The following is a 17,716-nucleotide window of genomic DNA, read 5'->3' on the forward strand; positions in this document are numbered from 1 at the left end:
TTTTAATGACTTGTTCACAACATTGTGTTGTGAAATAATCAGCTTGCAAAAGGTTATGAATGTAATGAACCAAATGTGTTTGTGTGGGTGTATATAAATTCATCTGATTAAAAAACAACAGAAGGGGCTTCCTTGGTGGGCCAGTGGCTAAGACTCTGCACTCCCAATGCAGGGGGGCCCAGGTTCAGTCCCTGGTCAGGGAGTATATGCCACAACTAGGATCTGGAACAGCACAAAAATCAAAAAAATATTTCCCTATGACTGATTCATGTTGATATTTGACAGAAACCAACACAATTCTGTAAAGCAATTATGCTCCAATTTTTAAAAAAAATTTAAAATTAAAAAAAATGTGAAAAAGTCTTTGAAACTATTAAAGTGTTTATCTAGCAATGGTGAGATATAGACATTTTAATGTTTTTATTTATCAATTTCTTCTGTACTGTGGAAGAATAGATATGGATGCAACATAATCATAAAAATCAAGCAAGTTAAAAGCAAGGAGTTGAGAGATTTATGAAAAATATCTGTTTCCATATGGTTCATGTTAATGTAAATTCAGCAACAGCAAAAGCATTCAATAATGGGCAATAGCTAAAGCGCACCTTTGTGACGGAATATAATGTAACACTGAAAATGGATTTATGAGAGAAATGACTTTGATAGGATAGTGATTTTTTAAAAAGCAAAACACGAAGCTAAGCACAATGTTATCTCTATTGCATAACAGATAAAAATATAGACAGTAATAGATGTAGCTGCCTTCCCTAACACGGCAGAATGTCAAGTTGCTTTATTTCCTTTTTTCATTTCCCTAGTGTTTCAAGCTAAGCACTAAACATTTGTGCACAGGAACCAACTGGACGGAAGTCGTGTGTGAAGCGTGTCCCCACTGGGACACTGATGAACCCCGAGCTCCCACTTCTTTCTTGGCTGCACCCTCATCTGGAACGAATGCTCTCCCAGGCATATGAAACCATTAATTCATGGCCTGAAGCTGTTCCCTATCTCCCTACACTTCTGCCTACAATTTTTACCTCAGTTCCTTTCTTCTTTATCATTTTAGGGGAAATAGCTAATTAATATGCTCTTTGAAATATTCTTTGGAAATATAAAATGTCACATAAATGTTCAATCCCACAGTGTTTTATGAGGCATCTTTGATTAAATTCAAGGCACCAGCATTAATTCCTACATTTATTTCCCTCTCTTGCCTTCTGGAGTCTGTTCTAAAAGCCTTCTTGCTACTTCCTCCAGCCTCTGCCTTTCAGAGCAATTGCCTGTATTGAAGCACAGCTTTTCTCTCTTTAATTCTCTTTTAGAAACTCGGTCGTCTCTTTGAAGGTAAATGAAATTCGATTAAAATAGAGAAAATGAAACGCTGACACTTAGTGAAATAACTGTGGATCTCACTTGGCTGGAGTATTGCAAATCCCCAAAGAGATGAAAGAAAATTTACCATTTGACATCCTTTCCTGTATTAGAAGCCCCAAATCCATCTTCCCTGAGCATGAATATGAAAAAAAACAACAAAAAAAGACATTCACTGAGTTACTCACATATCCTCCAAGATTATCTAAAATAAATCCAATCTGATGGGAAAAGACAGTCTACAAGCATGAAGAGCATTATCTTCTCAGCTGGCTTGGGGTCAGAAAGTGGGCATGGGTGCTGTGCTCCTTGGCCGCATCGTGCTTGTGAGCTTTGTTGCTGCCAGGAGAGACAACCCCCTCCTGGAAGCCCAGGCACCTGGGTCTTGAATCAGTTCTGCTTTTAAGTTGCTCTGTGACTTGGGCAATTCATTTCAATGAATCCCTGCAAAGTTGCTTCTCCTCCAGGGCTCCTTATTTTAGCATCTGCTACTGCCATGCTACCTGAGTGATATGCCAGAACCCGGAATTATCCTTGACTCCTCTTTCCTCAGGCCCTACATCCCATCACTGCCTAAGCCATCTCACCCACCCATTCCTTGCCTACCGCTATCACTCTAATCCAAGCTCCCAGCATCTCTCCTCTGGACCAGTGCAATTTCCCTGGGCTTTGTTGGGATCCAGTCCTTTCCCCAAAAGTCTTTATTTTAAAGTGCTTATCTTATTCTGTTATTGCCTTACTTCAACCTGTCAAGGATTTCTCATTGCTCTTCGACAAAGATAAACCTCCATAGGCACACAAGTCCCCGTCAAAGTATATGAAAAAATGGCCCACAGGCTGACCCAAACCCAAACAATTTTCAGTTATTTAAAAATCAAGAAATGTGACATAAAAATTCAGACTTCTAGCTTCTCTTGAAAATCAGATATGACTCAGCTGGTAAAGAATCCACCTGCAATGCGAGAGACCTGGGTTTGATCCCTGGGTTGGGAAGATCCCCTGGAGAAGGGAAAGGCTACCCACTTCAGTATTCTGGCTTGGAGAATTCCATGGATTGTATAGTCCATGAGGTCATAAACAGTCAGACACGACTGAGTGGCTTTCACTGTAAATGCTATCACCTTAGTCAAGTAGAGGTTTTCCTGGCGGCTCAGATGGTAAAGATTCTACCTGTAATACAGGAGACCTGGGTTCCATCCCTGGGTTGGGAGGATACCCTGTAGAAAGGAATGGCTACCAACTGCAATATTCTTGTCTGGTAAATTCCATGGACAGGGGAGTCTGGTGGGCTATAGTCCATAGGGTCACAAAGAGTTGGACATGACTGAGCGGCTAACACACACAAGAGACAGTCAAGTACCTGTCAGGGAAATAGCAGTACCTGTCTACCCTCACTGCACAGGTCTACAGTCTCCATTGAGCCTCCTCATCTTGCTCACCCTTCACTACACTCACTGTTCAGGTGTGTTACCTTTTCTGTAGCACCTCCCTCTCCCTCTCGGTGCTCCAGTTCCCCTAGGGTTTCTGCCTCTCCACAAATGCCAGGGCCTTCACTTATACTGTTCCCTCCACCTGGAACACCCTTCCCAACTCTGCTTCTTTCCCTTTTCTCTCTCTCTCTCCACCACTTCCCCACCTGGATAAATCCTATTCATCCTCAAGGCATGAGTTTGAGTGTCATTTCTTCCAGAAAACCATCTCGGACCCCCTATTCTAGGACAATGCCCTACTTTTACCCCATCATGATGATCACTGGTCAATTGTCTTTCCTGTGAGCTCCCCAAGGGCAGGGAGTAGTCTGAAATCCTCAGCTCATGGCCAACAGCCACCAGCCCAACACCTGTCCCAGAGAAGAAGCTTTCTAAATATTTTCTGAATGAGTGAATCAACTTGAAACCTCTGGGCTTAGTATACATACACATCAATAAGACATGATCTACTACAGGACAAAGCAGAAGCAAGCAGAAATAACAGCATGGATGGGTATGCGTAAGGTATTCATTCTGGGGACATGCTGAACAAGTCACTGTCTGCCAGAGATGTCCCCTTGGAGGAATTTATGCTGGAGTGGAGTTTGGAGATTTGGGACTTGCAAGCATTCCTCCTCATGGAGGTGGGTGACCTGTCCAAGGTCACACAGTCCCTGCAGATGGTGAGCAAGATGAAGGTACAGACTGTACCTGGCTCATGTTTACCATCAAAGCAGCTCCAAGTGAGTGATTAGCAAGTGCACTGAGTGAGTGAATGGATGAGTGAAGGAAATGAGAAGATAGAGGTTCAGGAAAGAGCTGAGACCTGCTCTGGACTGAATGAGACCCCGTCAAATTCATATGTTGAAATCCTCACCCCCAGGATTATAATATTAGGAAGTGGGGCCTTTGGGAGGTGATAAGGTCATGAGGATGGAGCCCTCATGAATGGGATTAATACCTTTAGAGGAAAGCACACAAGAGATGACCTCTCTCCCCAATGTGAGGACACAGTGAGAGTGTGGCTGTGGGTACAAGGCAGGATGAGCCCCTCGCCAGAAACTGACCATGTGGGCACCTTGATCGTGGACTTCCAGCCTCCAGAACTGTGAGAAATAAGTTTCTACTGTTTATAAGCCACTAGTCTATGATATTTTTGTTGTTATTTTTGTCAGTCACTCAGTTGTGTCCAACTCTTTGTGACCCCATGGACTGTAGCCTGCCACGCTCCTCTGTCCATGGAGTTCTCCAGGCAAGAATACTGGACTGGGTTGCTATTTCCTCCTCCAAGGGACCTTCCAGACCCAGGGATCAAATCCATGTCTTCTGTATTGCAGGCAGACTATTGACCTTCTGAGCAACTGGGGAAGCCCACATAGCAGCCCCCAAAGGACTAAGACCCCTGTGGTCCTTGTCCTGGTTCTGGGGTGTGTGTCCTCAGTTGCTAAGTTGCGTCCAACCTTTTGTGACCCCACTGTAACCCGCCAGGCTCCTCTGTCCATGGAATTTCCCAGACAAGAATACTGGAGTGGGATGCCATTTCCTTCTTCAGAGGATCTTCTTGACCCAGGGATCAACACAAGCCTTCTGCATCAGCAGGCAGGTTCTTGACCACTGACACCAGGGAAGTCCTGTGGTTCTGGCACCGAGTTCCTAAAACCCTTGGTATTTCCTAATTGATGAATTTATGTCAATGAGGTTACTTTTGGACTACATCTAAGGATGGGGGCTTGTTGCCGGGTGAATCAACCAATTAATTAGAAAGTTGGAACTTTTGGTCCCGCCCTCTAGACATCTGGGTAGGGGAGAGAGGCTGGAGATTGAGTTCAATGCCAATGACTAATGTTTACTCAATCATGTCTATAGTGAAACCTCTGTTAAAACCCAAGAGGATGGGGTTTGAAAGGCTTTCTGGTTGGTGAACCTATTTTTAAAACATGGAAGCCCCATAACCTTTCCCCACACCTTGCCCTAGGCAGCTCTTCCATCTGGCCATTCTTGAGTTACATCCTCTTATAATAAACCATTATCTAGTAAGTAAACTGGTTTCCTGAATTCTGTGAGCCAATTTTGCAAATTAATTGAACCCAAGGAGGGGTCCTGGGAACCTCTGATTTATAGCCTATAGGTCAGAAGCACAGGTAAAGACCTGGACTTGAGATTAGCATCAGTCTGGTGGGACCGAACCCTTAAGACCTGTAGACTCTGACACTGTGTCTGGGTACATAGTGTCAGAACTGAGTTGAAGTGTAGGACACCCAGGCTTCCCTAGTGGCTCAGCGGTAAAGAATCCACTTGCAATGCATTGCCTCAGGAGGAGCGAGTTCGATCTCTGTGTCGGGAAGATCCTCTGGAGAAGGGAATGGCAACCCACTCCAGTATTCTTGCCTGGGCAATGTCATGGACAGAGGAGTCTGGTGGGTTACAGTCCATGGGGTCGCGAAGAGTTGGACAAGTCCCTTGGACTGCAAGGAGATCCAACCAGTCCATTCTGAAGGAGATCAGCCCTGGATGTTCTTTGGAAGGAATGATGCTAAAGCTGAAACTCCAATATTTTGGCCACCTCATGTGAAGAGTTGACTCATTGGAAAAGACTCTGATGCTGGGAGGGATTGGGGGCAGGAGGAGAAGGGGATGACAGAGGATGAGATGGCTGGATGGCATCACTGACTGGATGGAAGTGAGTCTGAGTGAACTCCGGGCTGCGATTCATGGGGTCGCAAAGAGTCAGACATGACTGAGAGACTGAACTGAACTGAACTGAAGTGACTTAGCACACACACACACAAGCAGGACACCCAGCAGGTGATGTAGGGAAAGGGTCCACAGCGTGTAACTGGAGTCAGAGTCTTAGTCACACTCCCAGAGAATCCAGAGGGTCCCATCTGGACTGTGTAAGACGCACCCCACATGTAGGAGTGCAGGCAGGCAGATTCAGGTTCTGGCTTCAGCTCCAACAATTTTTTTTTTACTAGTTAGTTCTATGCCTCACCTCTCTCAGCTCATGTTTCCACGCCTATAGATACGACCCACTCACACAGCAGCTGTCAGGTATGAATGGCATTAAAGATGTGCTTCACTCAAGCACTGTTGATATGAGCGTTTGTTAGGTTTGTTTCGGTTGCCGCCTGCCTCCTGCTGGGAGGCAGCCCAGGGCAGGGTTGGTCAGCCCTCCTCTGCTCAAAGGGCCAGAAGTGGTGGCCATTCAACGCTGACTGTCAGCCATGGTTTATTCTCCTCCCTCCTGGTCCTCTTGGGGAAGGGGGAAGGGGATGATTCTGCTTCCCTAGGAGGCATCTTCACCATTCTCCCTCCCTCATCCTCCCCGGACACTCAGGCAGCAAGGCTGTGGATTCCATCGCCCTCCTCTCTCTTCTCCGGGCCACTGTTTCAGTTCGCACCTCATCCTTCCCTGGCCAAAGGCAAGTCCCAGTTAGGTCACTCTCCATCCTCTGACTCCTCCCCCTCTGGCCCACACCGGCCCCCATCTCCCAGAGCCAGCTTCGCACTCAGGTCTGGCTAGGTCACTCCCCTGCTCTAGCGTCGCCCAGGGCTCCCTACTGCCCCAGGAGGAAGTCCTCTGCAGGTCTGCGAACAGGTGCCTCACCTCTCACCTTCCCCATGCCCAGTCTTCTCTCAGCCCTCAAGCCGCTCCCAGGTCTCTCATAGCCCCATTCCCATCTCAGAGCCTTTTCTTTAGTTATTCCCTTTCTCTTTGGGGTCTTCTCTCCAAACCCCCTCATCACCTGCCTAACTGCTCACCCTCCAGGGCTCAGTTTAGAGGCCACCTCTTCTGGGCAGCCCCCCTTGATCACACCCTTCCCCACCCCAACCTGGGCAAGGTGTTCCTCCTTGCTGAAGCCACGCAGCAAGTATATGGTTGTGCTGGGATTTAAAGTCAGGCCTTCCTGCTTCCAAAACCGAAAGCCAACCACCAAAGACTGGTGGTTAGATATGAATGTGGGAAAGAATTCTAGATTCTTTCTAGTTTTTGCCATTACAAAAAAAAAAAAAAGCTGCTGTAAGCATTTGTGTACATATTTTTGTACAAACCTAATTTGAATTTCCCTGGGATATATGCCTGCTAGCACAATTGATAGGAGGTATGGTAAAGGAATTTCTAGCTTTTGAGAAACCACCAAATGCTTTTTCCTTAATGGCCAGGTCATTTCACATTCTCACTAGCAATTTAAGAGTGATTCAGCTTTCTGAATGATTGCTGGAATCTGGTGCTTTTATAATACATATTTCCCAATGGATCAGTGGTAAAGAATCCGCCTGCCAGGCAGGAGACACAGGAGTTGTGCGTTCAATTCTTGGATCAGGAAGATCCCCTGGAGGAGGAAATGGCAACCCACTCCAGTGTTCTTACTGGAAAACAATCTCATGGATCGAGGAGCCTGGTGGACTACAGTCCATGGGGTCACAAAGACTCAGACACAATGGAGCAACTAAGCACATGGGTAAGAAAGACTCAGGAGTGAGGCAGAGCTGAGCCAAACACTGGAGAGATGCCCAAAATATATTAAATGAAGACAGCAAGTAGCAGAAGAATGTACTGGGTGGGCCAAAAAGTTCGTTTGGGTTTTTCCATAAGATATTCTGGAAAACACTTATGGAAATATTATGGAAAATATTCCATAAGATACTGTGGAAAACCCAAACAAACTTTTTAGCCAACCCAGTGTATGGCATGATTCCATTAAAAAAAAAAAAAAAGAAAAGGAAAGAAAAGAAAACTACGTGTATATAAGTTATCTAAGCAAAGTCAAAGCCTAAATGAACAGAAGTGATCTCTTAACAACAGCCATTGGGCAAATGAATTAATACATTCTGTACGTTTTGAATTGGTTTGTATATTCTTTATTTTCTAAAGAGATAATCAAACCCAATCAAAGAAACTCAGCAACAACTTTTCTCCAATAATAAACGAAACGCTTGAGTGCTCAAGAATTCTGAGGCTAGGGACAAGGTTTTGGAGGAAGGGCTCGCCTCTGACTACCCTTCGTCTGGCAAGGGACACGGGGATCGGGGATGGTGACATGAACTGAGAACGAAATGTGTTTGGCTGGGAAGCCGCACTTACCTTTCCCAGCAGCTCCGGGAGGCCCAGCAGTTGCCCCGCGAAGACGCCGACGCAGATGAAGATGGCGGTCACCTGCCCCAGAGAGCCGCGCATCTGCTTGGGCGAGATCTCACTCACGTACATGGGGAGCGCGCTGAGGGCGATGCCTGTGGAGGAAGCATGGTGCCGTGAGAGAGCTGTCCCCTTCACAGAAGATGCTGGTCACGGTACCTCCTTCCGCTTGGCCCTTGACAAAAAGAGCGCTGTAGCCACAGCACCAATGTGCTTCAAGTTAGGTTGGATTCACACCAGTTTCTAGCCTCCAGAGAACGCTTCCTGTGAAGGGCTGCCTCAGTTTATAAGCTGAGCACCGCATGCATTGCATCTCAGCCCAGGATAACTTTCTGGTTCCGCACACAAGGCAAGCACGCCTCAGGTGCAAAGAGACAGCATTATCTCCGAGGTGGCGACATAAATCAGATGCTATTTGAACCTTTATCCCCAACACACATATTGAGATCACTGGTCCTCATGGAAAAATCCAGCGACCACAGATCAGTTTGGCACATGGTTGCTTAGGAGCAGCGGAATAAGAGGAACCTGCAGGATTCAAGTCCCACCGCCCTTCTTTCCTCTCTAGGTGGCCTTGGAAGTAAACTGGCTTCTCCTGGCCTCTGCTTTCTCATCTATGAAAGAAAGGTCATGATAACTGTCTATTCCTATTGTGATGGGAACACTAAGACTACATACAAAGCATCTGGCTCATATGGGGTCATTGGATGGACGTTTGGGAAACTGTTATGTCTTTACCCTGACACTCCTGCTACCCTCTAAGGATAATTATCATTACTTCCCTGGTGGCTCAGGCTTCCCTTTTAGCTCAGCTGGTAAAGAATCTGCCTATAGTGTAGGAGACCTGGGTTCTATTCCTAGGTTGGGAGGATGCCCTGGAGAAGGTAAAGGCTACCCACTCCAGTATTCTGGCCTGGAGAATTCCATGGACTGTGTAGTCCTTGGGGTTGCAAAGAGTCAGACATGACCAAGTGACTTTCACTACACTTCACTTCCCTGGTGGCTCAGATGGTAAAGAATCTGCCTTCAATGCAGGAGACCTGGATTCAATCCCTGGATCAAGAAGATCAACCCAGAGAAGGGGATGGCTACCCACTTAAGTATTCATGCCTGGAGAATCCCATGAACAGAGGAACCTGACAGGCTGCTGTCCACGGGATTGCAAAGAGTCGGACATGACTAAATGACTGACACTAACACAAAAAGCTGATAAGGAAATGAGAGGGCTAGTAGAAAAGAGGGGCATGGGTCATGATGAAGGACAGTAAGTGTGCCTCCTTCACAGGACACCTGTGCAGACTGAATCCCTGGCAGCCAGGGGATGCTCAGCAGAGGGCCAGGCACACGGATGCTGTCAATTAACAGAGACCCTTCTGACTTGTCCGTTGTGAAGTAATATGGAAAACTGAGATGCTGATGGCTCAACAGGTGAGGTGGCCGCTGTACGATGACCAGCTCATCCCAGTTTGCAAGGGACCAAATTGGCTTTAGGACTTCCCCGGTGGCTTAGTGGTAAAGAATACGCCTGCCAAGGCATGAAACACAGGTTCTATCCCTGGGTCGGAAAGGTCCCCTGGAGGAGGAAATGGCCACCCGCTCCAGTATTCTTGCCTGGGGAATCCCATGGACAGAGGAGCCTGGCGGGCTACCATCCATAGGATCACAGAAGAGTCCAGCACAACTTAGTGACTAAATAACAACAACGACATCCTGGCTTTAGCACTGAAAGTTCTGCATCCTGGGAAGATTCTGAGTTTTAGACAAACAGGGATGGCTGATTAACCAGAGCCCATGGTGCGGGCACCAAGCACCTCACACACCTGGGTGGACCCACTCAACCTACGACCCCGTCGCCTACCATATTTCCTGCCCCTTCCCCCAAAGTGTTCCAACCGTAAGGTTTCAGGAGGCTCCAGATTCATTCTGATCATGGGACACCAGGCTTTGCTGCTGTTTCTCCCAAGCTCTCTGTCCTCACAGCTCCACAGGTGGATGCTCTCCTATCCCTCCCGTCTCAGCTCAGCCTCACTACCTTCTGTTAATGGGACCTAATGAGACCCAAGGGGGTCCTTTGCAGACATAGCCAGGTTAAGGTGAGGTCACACTGGATTAGGGTGGGCCCTCAACCCAGTGACTGGTGTCCTTACCAGATGGTAAGACACTTTGAGACACAAAGGGAAGAGGGGCACTTGAAGATGGAGCAGAGACTGGACTGATGGGTCCACAAGCCAGGGAATGCAATACCAGAAGCCAGGAGAGAATGTGAAATAGACTCCCCACTCAGAGCCTCCGGAAGGGACCAAGTCTGCAGATACCTTGATTTTGGACTCCTGGCCCCTAGAACTCTTCTTTTAATCCCCTCAGTTTGTGATTGCAGCCACCGGAGAGTGCCACAGCTTCTCACGAGGCCTTCACCTCTGGAAATCACCCCTCCCCATCACTCTTATGCCGTCTTACGTTCCTCGTGGCACCTAGTGCTTTTTGAAAATTATCTTGTTCAGTATTTACAGTGGACCATTGAACAACATGGGCTTGAACCCCGCAGGTCCACTTATACTTAGATTAAAAAATATATATATATTTATTTTGTCTGCTGTGCCAGGTGCTAGTGGCAAGCACACAGGATCTTTAGTTGTGGCATGCAAACTCTTAGTTGCGACTTATGTGTCTAGTTCCCCGACCAGGGATTAAACCTGGGCTCCCTGCATTGCGAGTTCGGAGCCTTAGCCACTGGACCACCAGGGAAGTCCCCTGGAAAGTTCTTAACGTAGCAGATGTGGGCTTGCACCTCTGGGAGTGTGGGCAGCCCTGGGAAGGCAGTGGAAGGAGCCTGTCCATCACAATCTTCCACAAACACATTTGCACCCTGATCTCGACTTTAAAATCTGCATGGATTCAGCCTCCAATCCATGCTGCACTGTGTTTCAGTGTCAAAATAATGTGTTTAGTTTTGCTCCAAGCCTTCTGGAAATAGGACACTTTGGGCAGGTGTCCGACATTTTCTGCGATGGTTCCAAACATTGCCTCTGAGGACCTGGTTGGAGCAGCACAACCTCCTGCAAATCCTCGGGCTTCTCATTTGGCTTTAAATTATTGATTCTGAGCAGGACAGCAACTCATCTCATGACCAGCAATTTTCTTTTCTTTCTGACCCGCTGCCTCACCTTAAGTGCCCTCATATTCCAGTGTCTGCTTTGAGAGGGTCTGGTGAGAATAAATGACATGCAGCTTCCACATCTTGGCTCAGCAGCAACAGGCCATGTTCCAGGAGTCAGAAAGAGTGTGTCCTCCCCCACCCACTTCTTGAGTTTACATTTTTCTACTGCTTTTAGAAAAGTTTACAGGACAAGAAGTCCAAAAGATGTTTGTCTTGAATATGTGGGTTAATAAAAAATGGCATCTCTTTTTGAATCCAGCTTATTTTTAATTAAGGAAATTCAGAGACCATCCAGTTATGTGTAATGAGTAAGTGTCAGCTCCCCCAGACTAGCTAGACAGGCGAAGTAGCAGGAAAGAGGCTAAATGGATAAAATACAGAACTTCCAGGAAGACAGGCTTCAGGGGACTTCATCAGGAAAGGACTTTCAGATGCTCCCATCTCACCACCCTTCCTCCTGAGCAGGCAGGGAGTTCAAAACCAGACCATCACTCCGAATCTTGGATCTGTATCTTGCTGTTCATTCACTCAGTCGTGTCTGACTCTGTGACTCCACGGACTGCAACTTGCCAGGCTTTGCTATCCTTCACTGTCCCCCAGAATTTGCTGTAACTCATGTCCATTGAGTCGGTGATGCCATCCAACTATCTCATCCTCTGTCACCCCCTTCTTCTCCTGCCTTCAATCTTTCCCAGCCTCAGGGTCTTTTCCATTGAGTTGGCTCTTCCTATCAGGTGGCCAAAGTACTGGAGTTTCAGCTTCAACATCAGTCCTTCCAATGAACGAACACCCAGGACTGATCTCCTTTAGGATGGACTGGTTGCATCTCCTTGCAGTCCAAGGGACTCTCAAGTGTCTTCTCCAGCACCACAGTTCAAAAGCACCAATTCTTCAGCACTCAGCCTTCTCTATGGTCCAACTCTCACATCCGTACATGACTATCTTTTTAACAGAATAAAAATGATAACAGCAATAATAATGGCAATGATACTATCACTGGTGTTGTGAGGAGGTAACAGGGCCTGGAATGTACTCACTGTGCACACATGGCACACCATTAAATTTTACATTCCCTAGCAAGGAAGGTTTAGGAGTACTTTGTCCTTTCGCATATGAGAGAAAGAGGCTAAGACAGGAAGGCAGACTGCTGCCACCATGCTCCCTGTGTCCACATCCTTGCATGGCTGGACGTCTCTCACCCTGACTCTGCACCTGGCCATGGCACTCACCTTGGCCAGTGGGACTCTAGCACGTGTGTCCAAGCAGACTTGACAAGTGCTCCAAGACGGGACGTGCCCCTCTTGCTGCTCACTGGAACCCCGAAAATCTCCCTGGAAGAGGCTTCACCACACTATTTAGGGATGAGAGACCACATGGAGCAGAGACGAGCCAGCCCTTGGGATCCCAAGACCAGCCCAACTGCCGGCCACCAAATGAGTGCATGAGAACATCCAAGATCATCCAGCCATGGACCAGCCCGCAGCCAACCTCAGCCTTGGGAGGGAGCCCAGCAGAGCCGCCAGGTCAGAACAGCCCCCAGGACCCTCAGAACTGTAAGCTCAGCAAAATGCCTATTGCCTTAAACCATTATGGTTCTGCTTTTTTTTTTTTTCTTTTATTGCAGAAAAACCTAACTGATACAGACAAGGTGATGAAATTAACCTTGTTAAATGTCACAATCCAGGCCATCTTAATTCATAGCCTTCACCCTTAATCACTTTACTGTCTCACATCTCTGAGCCTCAGGGTCCTCACACGCAAAATTACAACAAAATAGCCTTTCATTAACTACAGTTAACTTACAATGTTATATTAGTTTCAGGTGCACAAACATCATAGTGATTCAATATCTTTATACATTACAAAATGATCATGGCTAAGTCAATTTACGATCTGTCATCATACAAAGTTGTTATAATAGCACTGACTATACTCTCTTGGAGAAGGAAATGGCAATCCACTCCAGCACTCTTGCCTGGAAAATCCCATGGACGGAGGAGCCTGATTGATAGGCTACAGTCCATGGGGTCGCAAAGAGTCGGACACGACTGAGCGACTTCACTATATCCTCTATGATGTGCATTCCATCCCATGATTTTTATTTTATAACTGGAATTTTGTACGTCTTAATCTGCCTCACCCATTTTGCCCAGTTCCCCCACCTCCTCCCCTCTGGCAGCCATCCATTTTTCTCTGTATCTGTGAATCTGTTTTGTTATGTTTGTTCAGTTGGATACGACTGAAGTGACTTAGCTTGCATGCACAGGTACATTTGTTCATTTCTTCTGTTTGTTAGATTCAGGTACGTGAAAACATACAGTATTTGTCTTTCTCTGTCTGACTTATTTCATTTAGCATAATACCCTCTGGCTCACAGACCATTAAATACAGTCTACGGGGACTTCCCTGGTGGTGCAGTGGACAAGAATCAGCCTACCAACGCAGGGGACACAGGTTTGATCCCTGGTCTGGGAAGACTTCACATGTGGAGAAAATCTAAAGCCTGTGCGCCAAAACTACTGCAACTATTGAAGCCCTACGCCGCAACAAAGAGCAGTCCCTGCTCTCCTAAACTAGAGAAAGCCTGCACGAAGCAACGAAGACCCAGCACAACCAAAAGTAAATAAATAAGTAAGCTTATCGTTAAAAAAGTCTACCATCCAAATTTATCACAAGGGATGTTAGTTTACCAAATCCTGTTCTTTTCTAATATAAGCATTAATATCCATACCTTCTCCTCTAACCGCATCCAACAAAGTGCGAAATGTGGTATTTTCATGATCATTCCATTAAAAGTCTTTTAGGTTTCCCTTGTAACTTCCTCTTTGACTCAGGTCATATTTAGAGGTGTGCTTTTATTATTTTCCAAATTTAGAGGGGGAGTTTCCTAAATATTGTTTGTGATTTCTTATTTAATTACATTGTGGTCAGAGAATGGAGTTATATACGATTTCAATCTTTTCAAAGTTATTGAAGCTTGCTTTATGCCCAGCATTTGGTCCATCATGGTGAATAAACCAGGGCTGTTGAAAAAAATAAAATAAAATAAAATAACAGCCTTTCAGCGTTAGTAGCGCATTAAAGGTGAAGGTGTCCATGAACCTATTGGTCAGTTAGAAAATTCTGCATGAACACCAGCCAGGATTCTCTCCAATTAACATTCTTTCTGTGGGGTTCTCCCTTCTACTTGAATGCCAAGATGGAGGACTGAGAGTTTGGATTATTGTACAATCCCGAATTATTTCCTGCCAGCAGAACAATGAAGGTAAATGAAGTCTCTTCCTCCCTGACCTATCAGGCTCCTCACTTTCTTGCTTTATCATTCATGTCACTCATAGTGCCTGCTGCCCTCAGCTTATAAGAGGAGGCTGAGGAAGGGAATTAGCCCTTAACAAGTTCATACTGGGTTCCAGCTGCATCTGGCAGTTCATCAATCTGTGAAAAGTGAAGTAGTAGTCCCTCAGTTGTGTCTGACTCTTTTGTGACCCCATGGACTGTAGCCCACCAAGTTCCTCTGTCCATGGGATTTTCCAGGCAAGAATACAGGAGTGGGTCACCATTCCCTTCTCCATGGGATCTTCTCGACCCAGGGATCAAACTCGGGTCTCCTATATTGCAGGCAGATTGTTTACAGTATGAGCCCCTAGGGAATCCCTGTTTATTTATCTATCTACCTTTCTATCTATTTACCTCTCTATTGGGTTGGCCAAAAAGTTCGTTTGGGTTTTCCTGTAAGGTGGTATGGAAAATCCAAACAAACTTTTTGGCCAACCCTATATCCCTCTATCTGTACTCCTCCTGACTAACCAAGCTCCAGCGCTCTGGCCTCCTGCCTCTCCCTTGAACTTGCCAAGCACATTTCTGCTTCAGAGCCACTGTCCTCTGCTCCGCCAGGAGGACAGTTCTCCCAATATTCATTTGTTCCTTCCTCTTGGTTTATCCAGTCTCTGCTCATTTATTGCCTGCTCTGAGCAGCCTTCCCTGAATCCTATTTAAAATAGCTTCCTGCTATCATCCTGCTCTGCTTCATTTTCCTCCTAGGGCTTGTCACTATCTGCCTTATATATCTAGTTACATATCTGTCCCCTCACCAGAACGTAAGCTCTGGGGGTAGGGACTGAAGTTTCCTGTTCACTGCTGTGTCCCCAGCGTAGCATGTGCTCTGTAAATGCTTGGAGCCTAAAAGAAAGAACGAATGAGTCAGAGGCCCAGACAGGAAACAACCCTCATAAAAATCCTGACATAAAACCCACAGACCTCTTGGGATATGAATTTTAGGGTGAAGATGACAAACAGAACACACGATGTGCAGAAAGCCATCCCCATCTTTGGTATCGGTTTGGGATCATCCCAGTCAACACTTCTCCGTTAGAGGAGCATCGTGGGTAGGTGGTCCATCCCATGGGGCTGCCCCACTCCATGCTGGATTCTTGCATCCTCGTGCATGCATGTGTGCTAAGTTGCTTCAGTCGTGTCCAGCTCTTTGCGACCATATGGACTGCAGCCCGCCAGGCTCCTCAGTCCGTGGGGCTCTCCAGGCAAGAATACTGGAGTGGGTTGCCATGTTCTCCTCCAGGGAATCTTCCTGACCCAGGGATCGAACCCAGGTCTCCTGCATCTCCTGCACTGGCAGCTGGGTTCTTTACCACTGGCACTCCCTGGGAAGCCCTCTTGCATCCTCGGTCTCTGCCAATTCAGTATCAGTAGGGACCCAGTCATGTGACAACCACAAAACACTCATCACATTTTGATACACACACACCACCCTGCCGAGGAATGTGTCACTGCCTCCTCCTCTGACACGATGAAGTCTCACCTCCATCCACACCCATGATGAAACGTCCCACGATGAGCATTTCCAAGGCTCCAGCTGGGAGAGAACAGGCCATCAGCAACGCAGCAGAAATCCCAAACCCATTGTTGACCAGCAAAGTGTTTTTCCTGGAAGAAAAAGAAAAGGTCTGATGAGGCTGCCACTGGCCTGTCCGTTTCAGGAGCAAGGTCCAGACTCCTCAACGGACCCACCACCAATTTTGGCTGTGTGACCCTGAGCAAAGCATTTCCTTCCTCTGGGCTCATCTCTGGGGTTGATTACGTCACCTCTGAAAGCATCACCAGCCCTGACCCTCTGTGGATTTCCCTGGTGTAGTGTTTTATTTCATTGGTTCTAAGACCTTCATTTAACATTACAAAGTCAAGAATGTGTCTTGTAATCCATGCGTCAGAGGTCAGATAGGAAAATGAAAACCACTATAGTTAATCAATTTAATTGGTTGAATTAGTTAACCAATTTAACATAGGGAATTGGTTAAGCAAGTATAGTGGGTAGAGATGTCGAAAGGGGGACCTCTGAAGTGGATGTGCTACCCTGTGGTGCTGACACCTCAGGGGCTTGGAAGGGTGCCCCCCAGGTAGCTAAAATCTTCAGAAGTGGTCTCTGATCCAATGGGGTCATTCCATTTCACTAAAAGAAAGTGAAAGTGAAGGTTGCTCAGTCTGATCCAACTCTTTGCAACTCCATGGACTGTAAAGTCCTTGGAATTCTCCAAGCCAGAATACTGGAGTGGGTAGCCTTTCCCTTCTCCAGGGGATCTTCCCAACTCAGGGATCGAACCCAGGTCTCCCGCATTGCAGGTGGATTCTTTACCAACTAAGCTATGAGGGAAGCATCTCACTAAAGCCTCAACTCAAATGCAATCTCCTGACACCCTTTGACATGACTGCTTTCCCCAGTTGCACAGCCCATCCTCTCACCCTGTTCTAGCCTCTCCACAGCCCCAACATTACAGGAAATTATCCTCCTGTTACTTGTTTTATGCTAGCTGTCCATCTTCCTGTACCAGAATGTAAGCACTAGGGGGCAGAGACTTTGTCTTGTCACTGGATCCCCAGCAACTACACCAGTTCCTGACACAGGCAGGTGACCCATATATATTTGCTGCATAAATGAAGGGATGGATCGATGAGTCAAGTCACATGGACCCCGTTTGCCCCACATGGCCCAGCTCTGATCTGCCATGAGTCTCACTGTAGCTTCCACATCTGTGGGTTGGAGAACTGCTGTTCTCCTGAACCCAACTCCAGTAATGTTCCTGCCTGGACAGCTCATACTAATTGAACAACTTTGGAAAGATTTCTCACTCTCTCTCAGTCTTGACTTGATTTACTCCCCTGTAAAATGAATATAATAATGTCTATATTGTAAGGATTCTATGAGAATGATTTATGCAAAGTGCCTAGGATGTCATCTGGAACATATTCAGAGACTCAATAAGGTAAAATAAACAAACAAACCATGATGATAGCTAACATTCATAGAGTCCTTGGGATGTGCCAGGCACTAAGTCCTTTACACTCATTGAAGACCCTGTAAGTTGGGTGACTTACTACTGTATTTCCCACCTGAAGAACCAGATCTAGAAACTAAGATTTGGCCAAGGTTACATAGGGCCTCCCTGATAGCTCAGTTGATAAAGAATCTGCCTACAATGCAGGAGACCCTGGTTTGATTCCTGGGTGGGGAAGATCCTCTGGAGAAGGGAAATGCTACCCACTCCAGTATTCTTGGGCCTCCCTGGTGGC

General features: G+C 46.6%; 1 protein-coding gene across 1 annotated transcript in view; it reads right to left on the bottom strand.

The window, feature by feature from the left end:
• The window catches only part of SLC2A9 (solute carrier family 2 member 9), a 215,093-nt gene that overhangs the window by 161,718 nt on the left and 35,659 nt on the right, over positions 1-17,716 (bottom strand). Inside the window, exons 4-5 of the mRNA XM_052642178.1 lie at positions 15,951-16,075; positions 7,927-8,072 (exon numbers count right to left, since the gene is read on the bottom strand). Coding sequence (XP_052498138.1) covers positions 7,927-8,072; positions 15,951-16,075 — 271 coding nt within the window. The remainder of the gene's footprint in view (positions 1-7,926; positions 8,073-15,950; positions 16,076-17,716) is intronic.

Source organism: Budorcas taxicolor, chromosome 6 (genome assembly GCF_023091745.1).
Source record: "Budorcas taxicolor isolate Tak-1 chromosome 6, Takin1.1, whole genome shotgun sequence".
In the NCBI taxonomy this organism is placed as follows: domain Eukaryota; kingdom Metazoa; phylum Chordata; class Mammalia; order Artiodactyla; family Bovidae; genus Budorcas; species Budorcas taxicolor.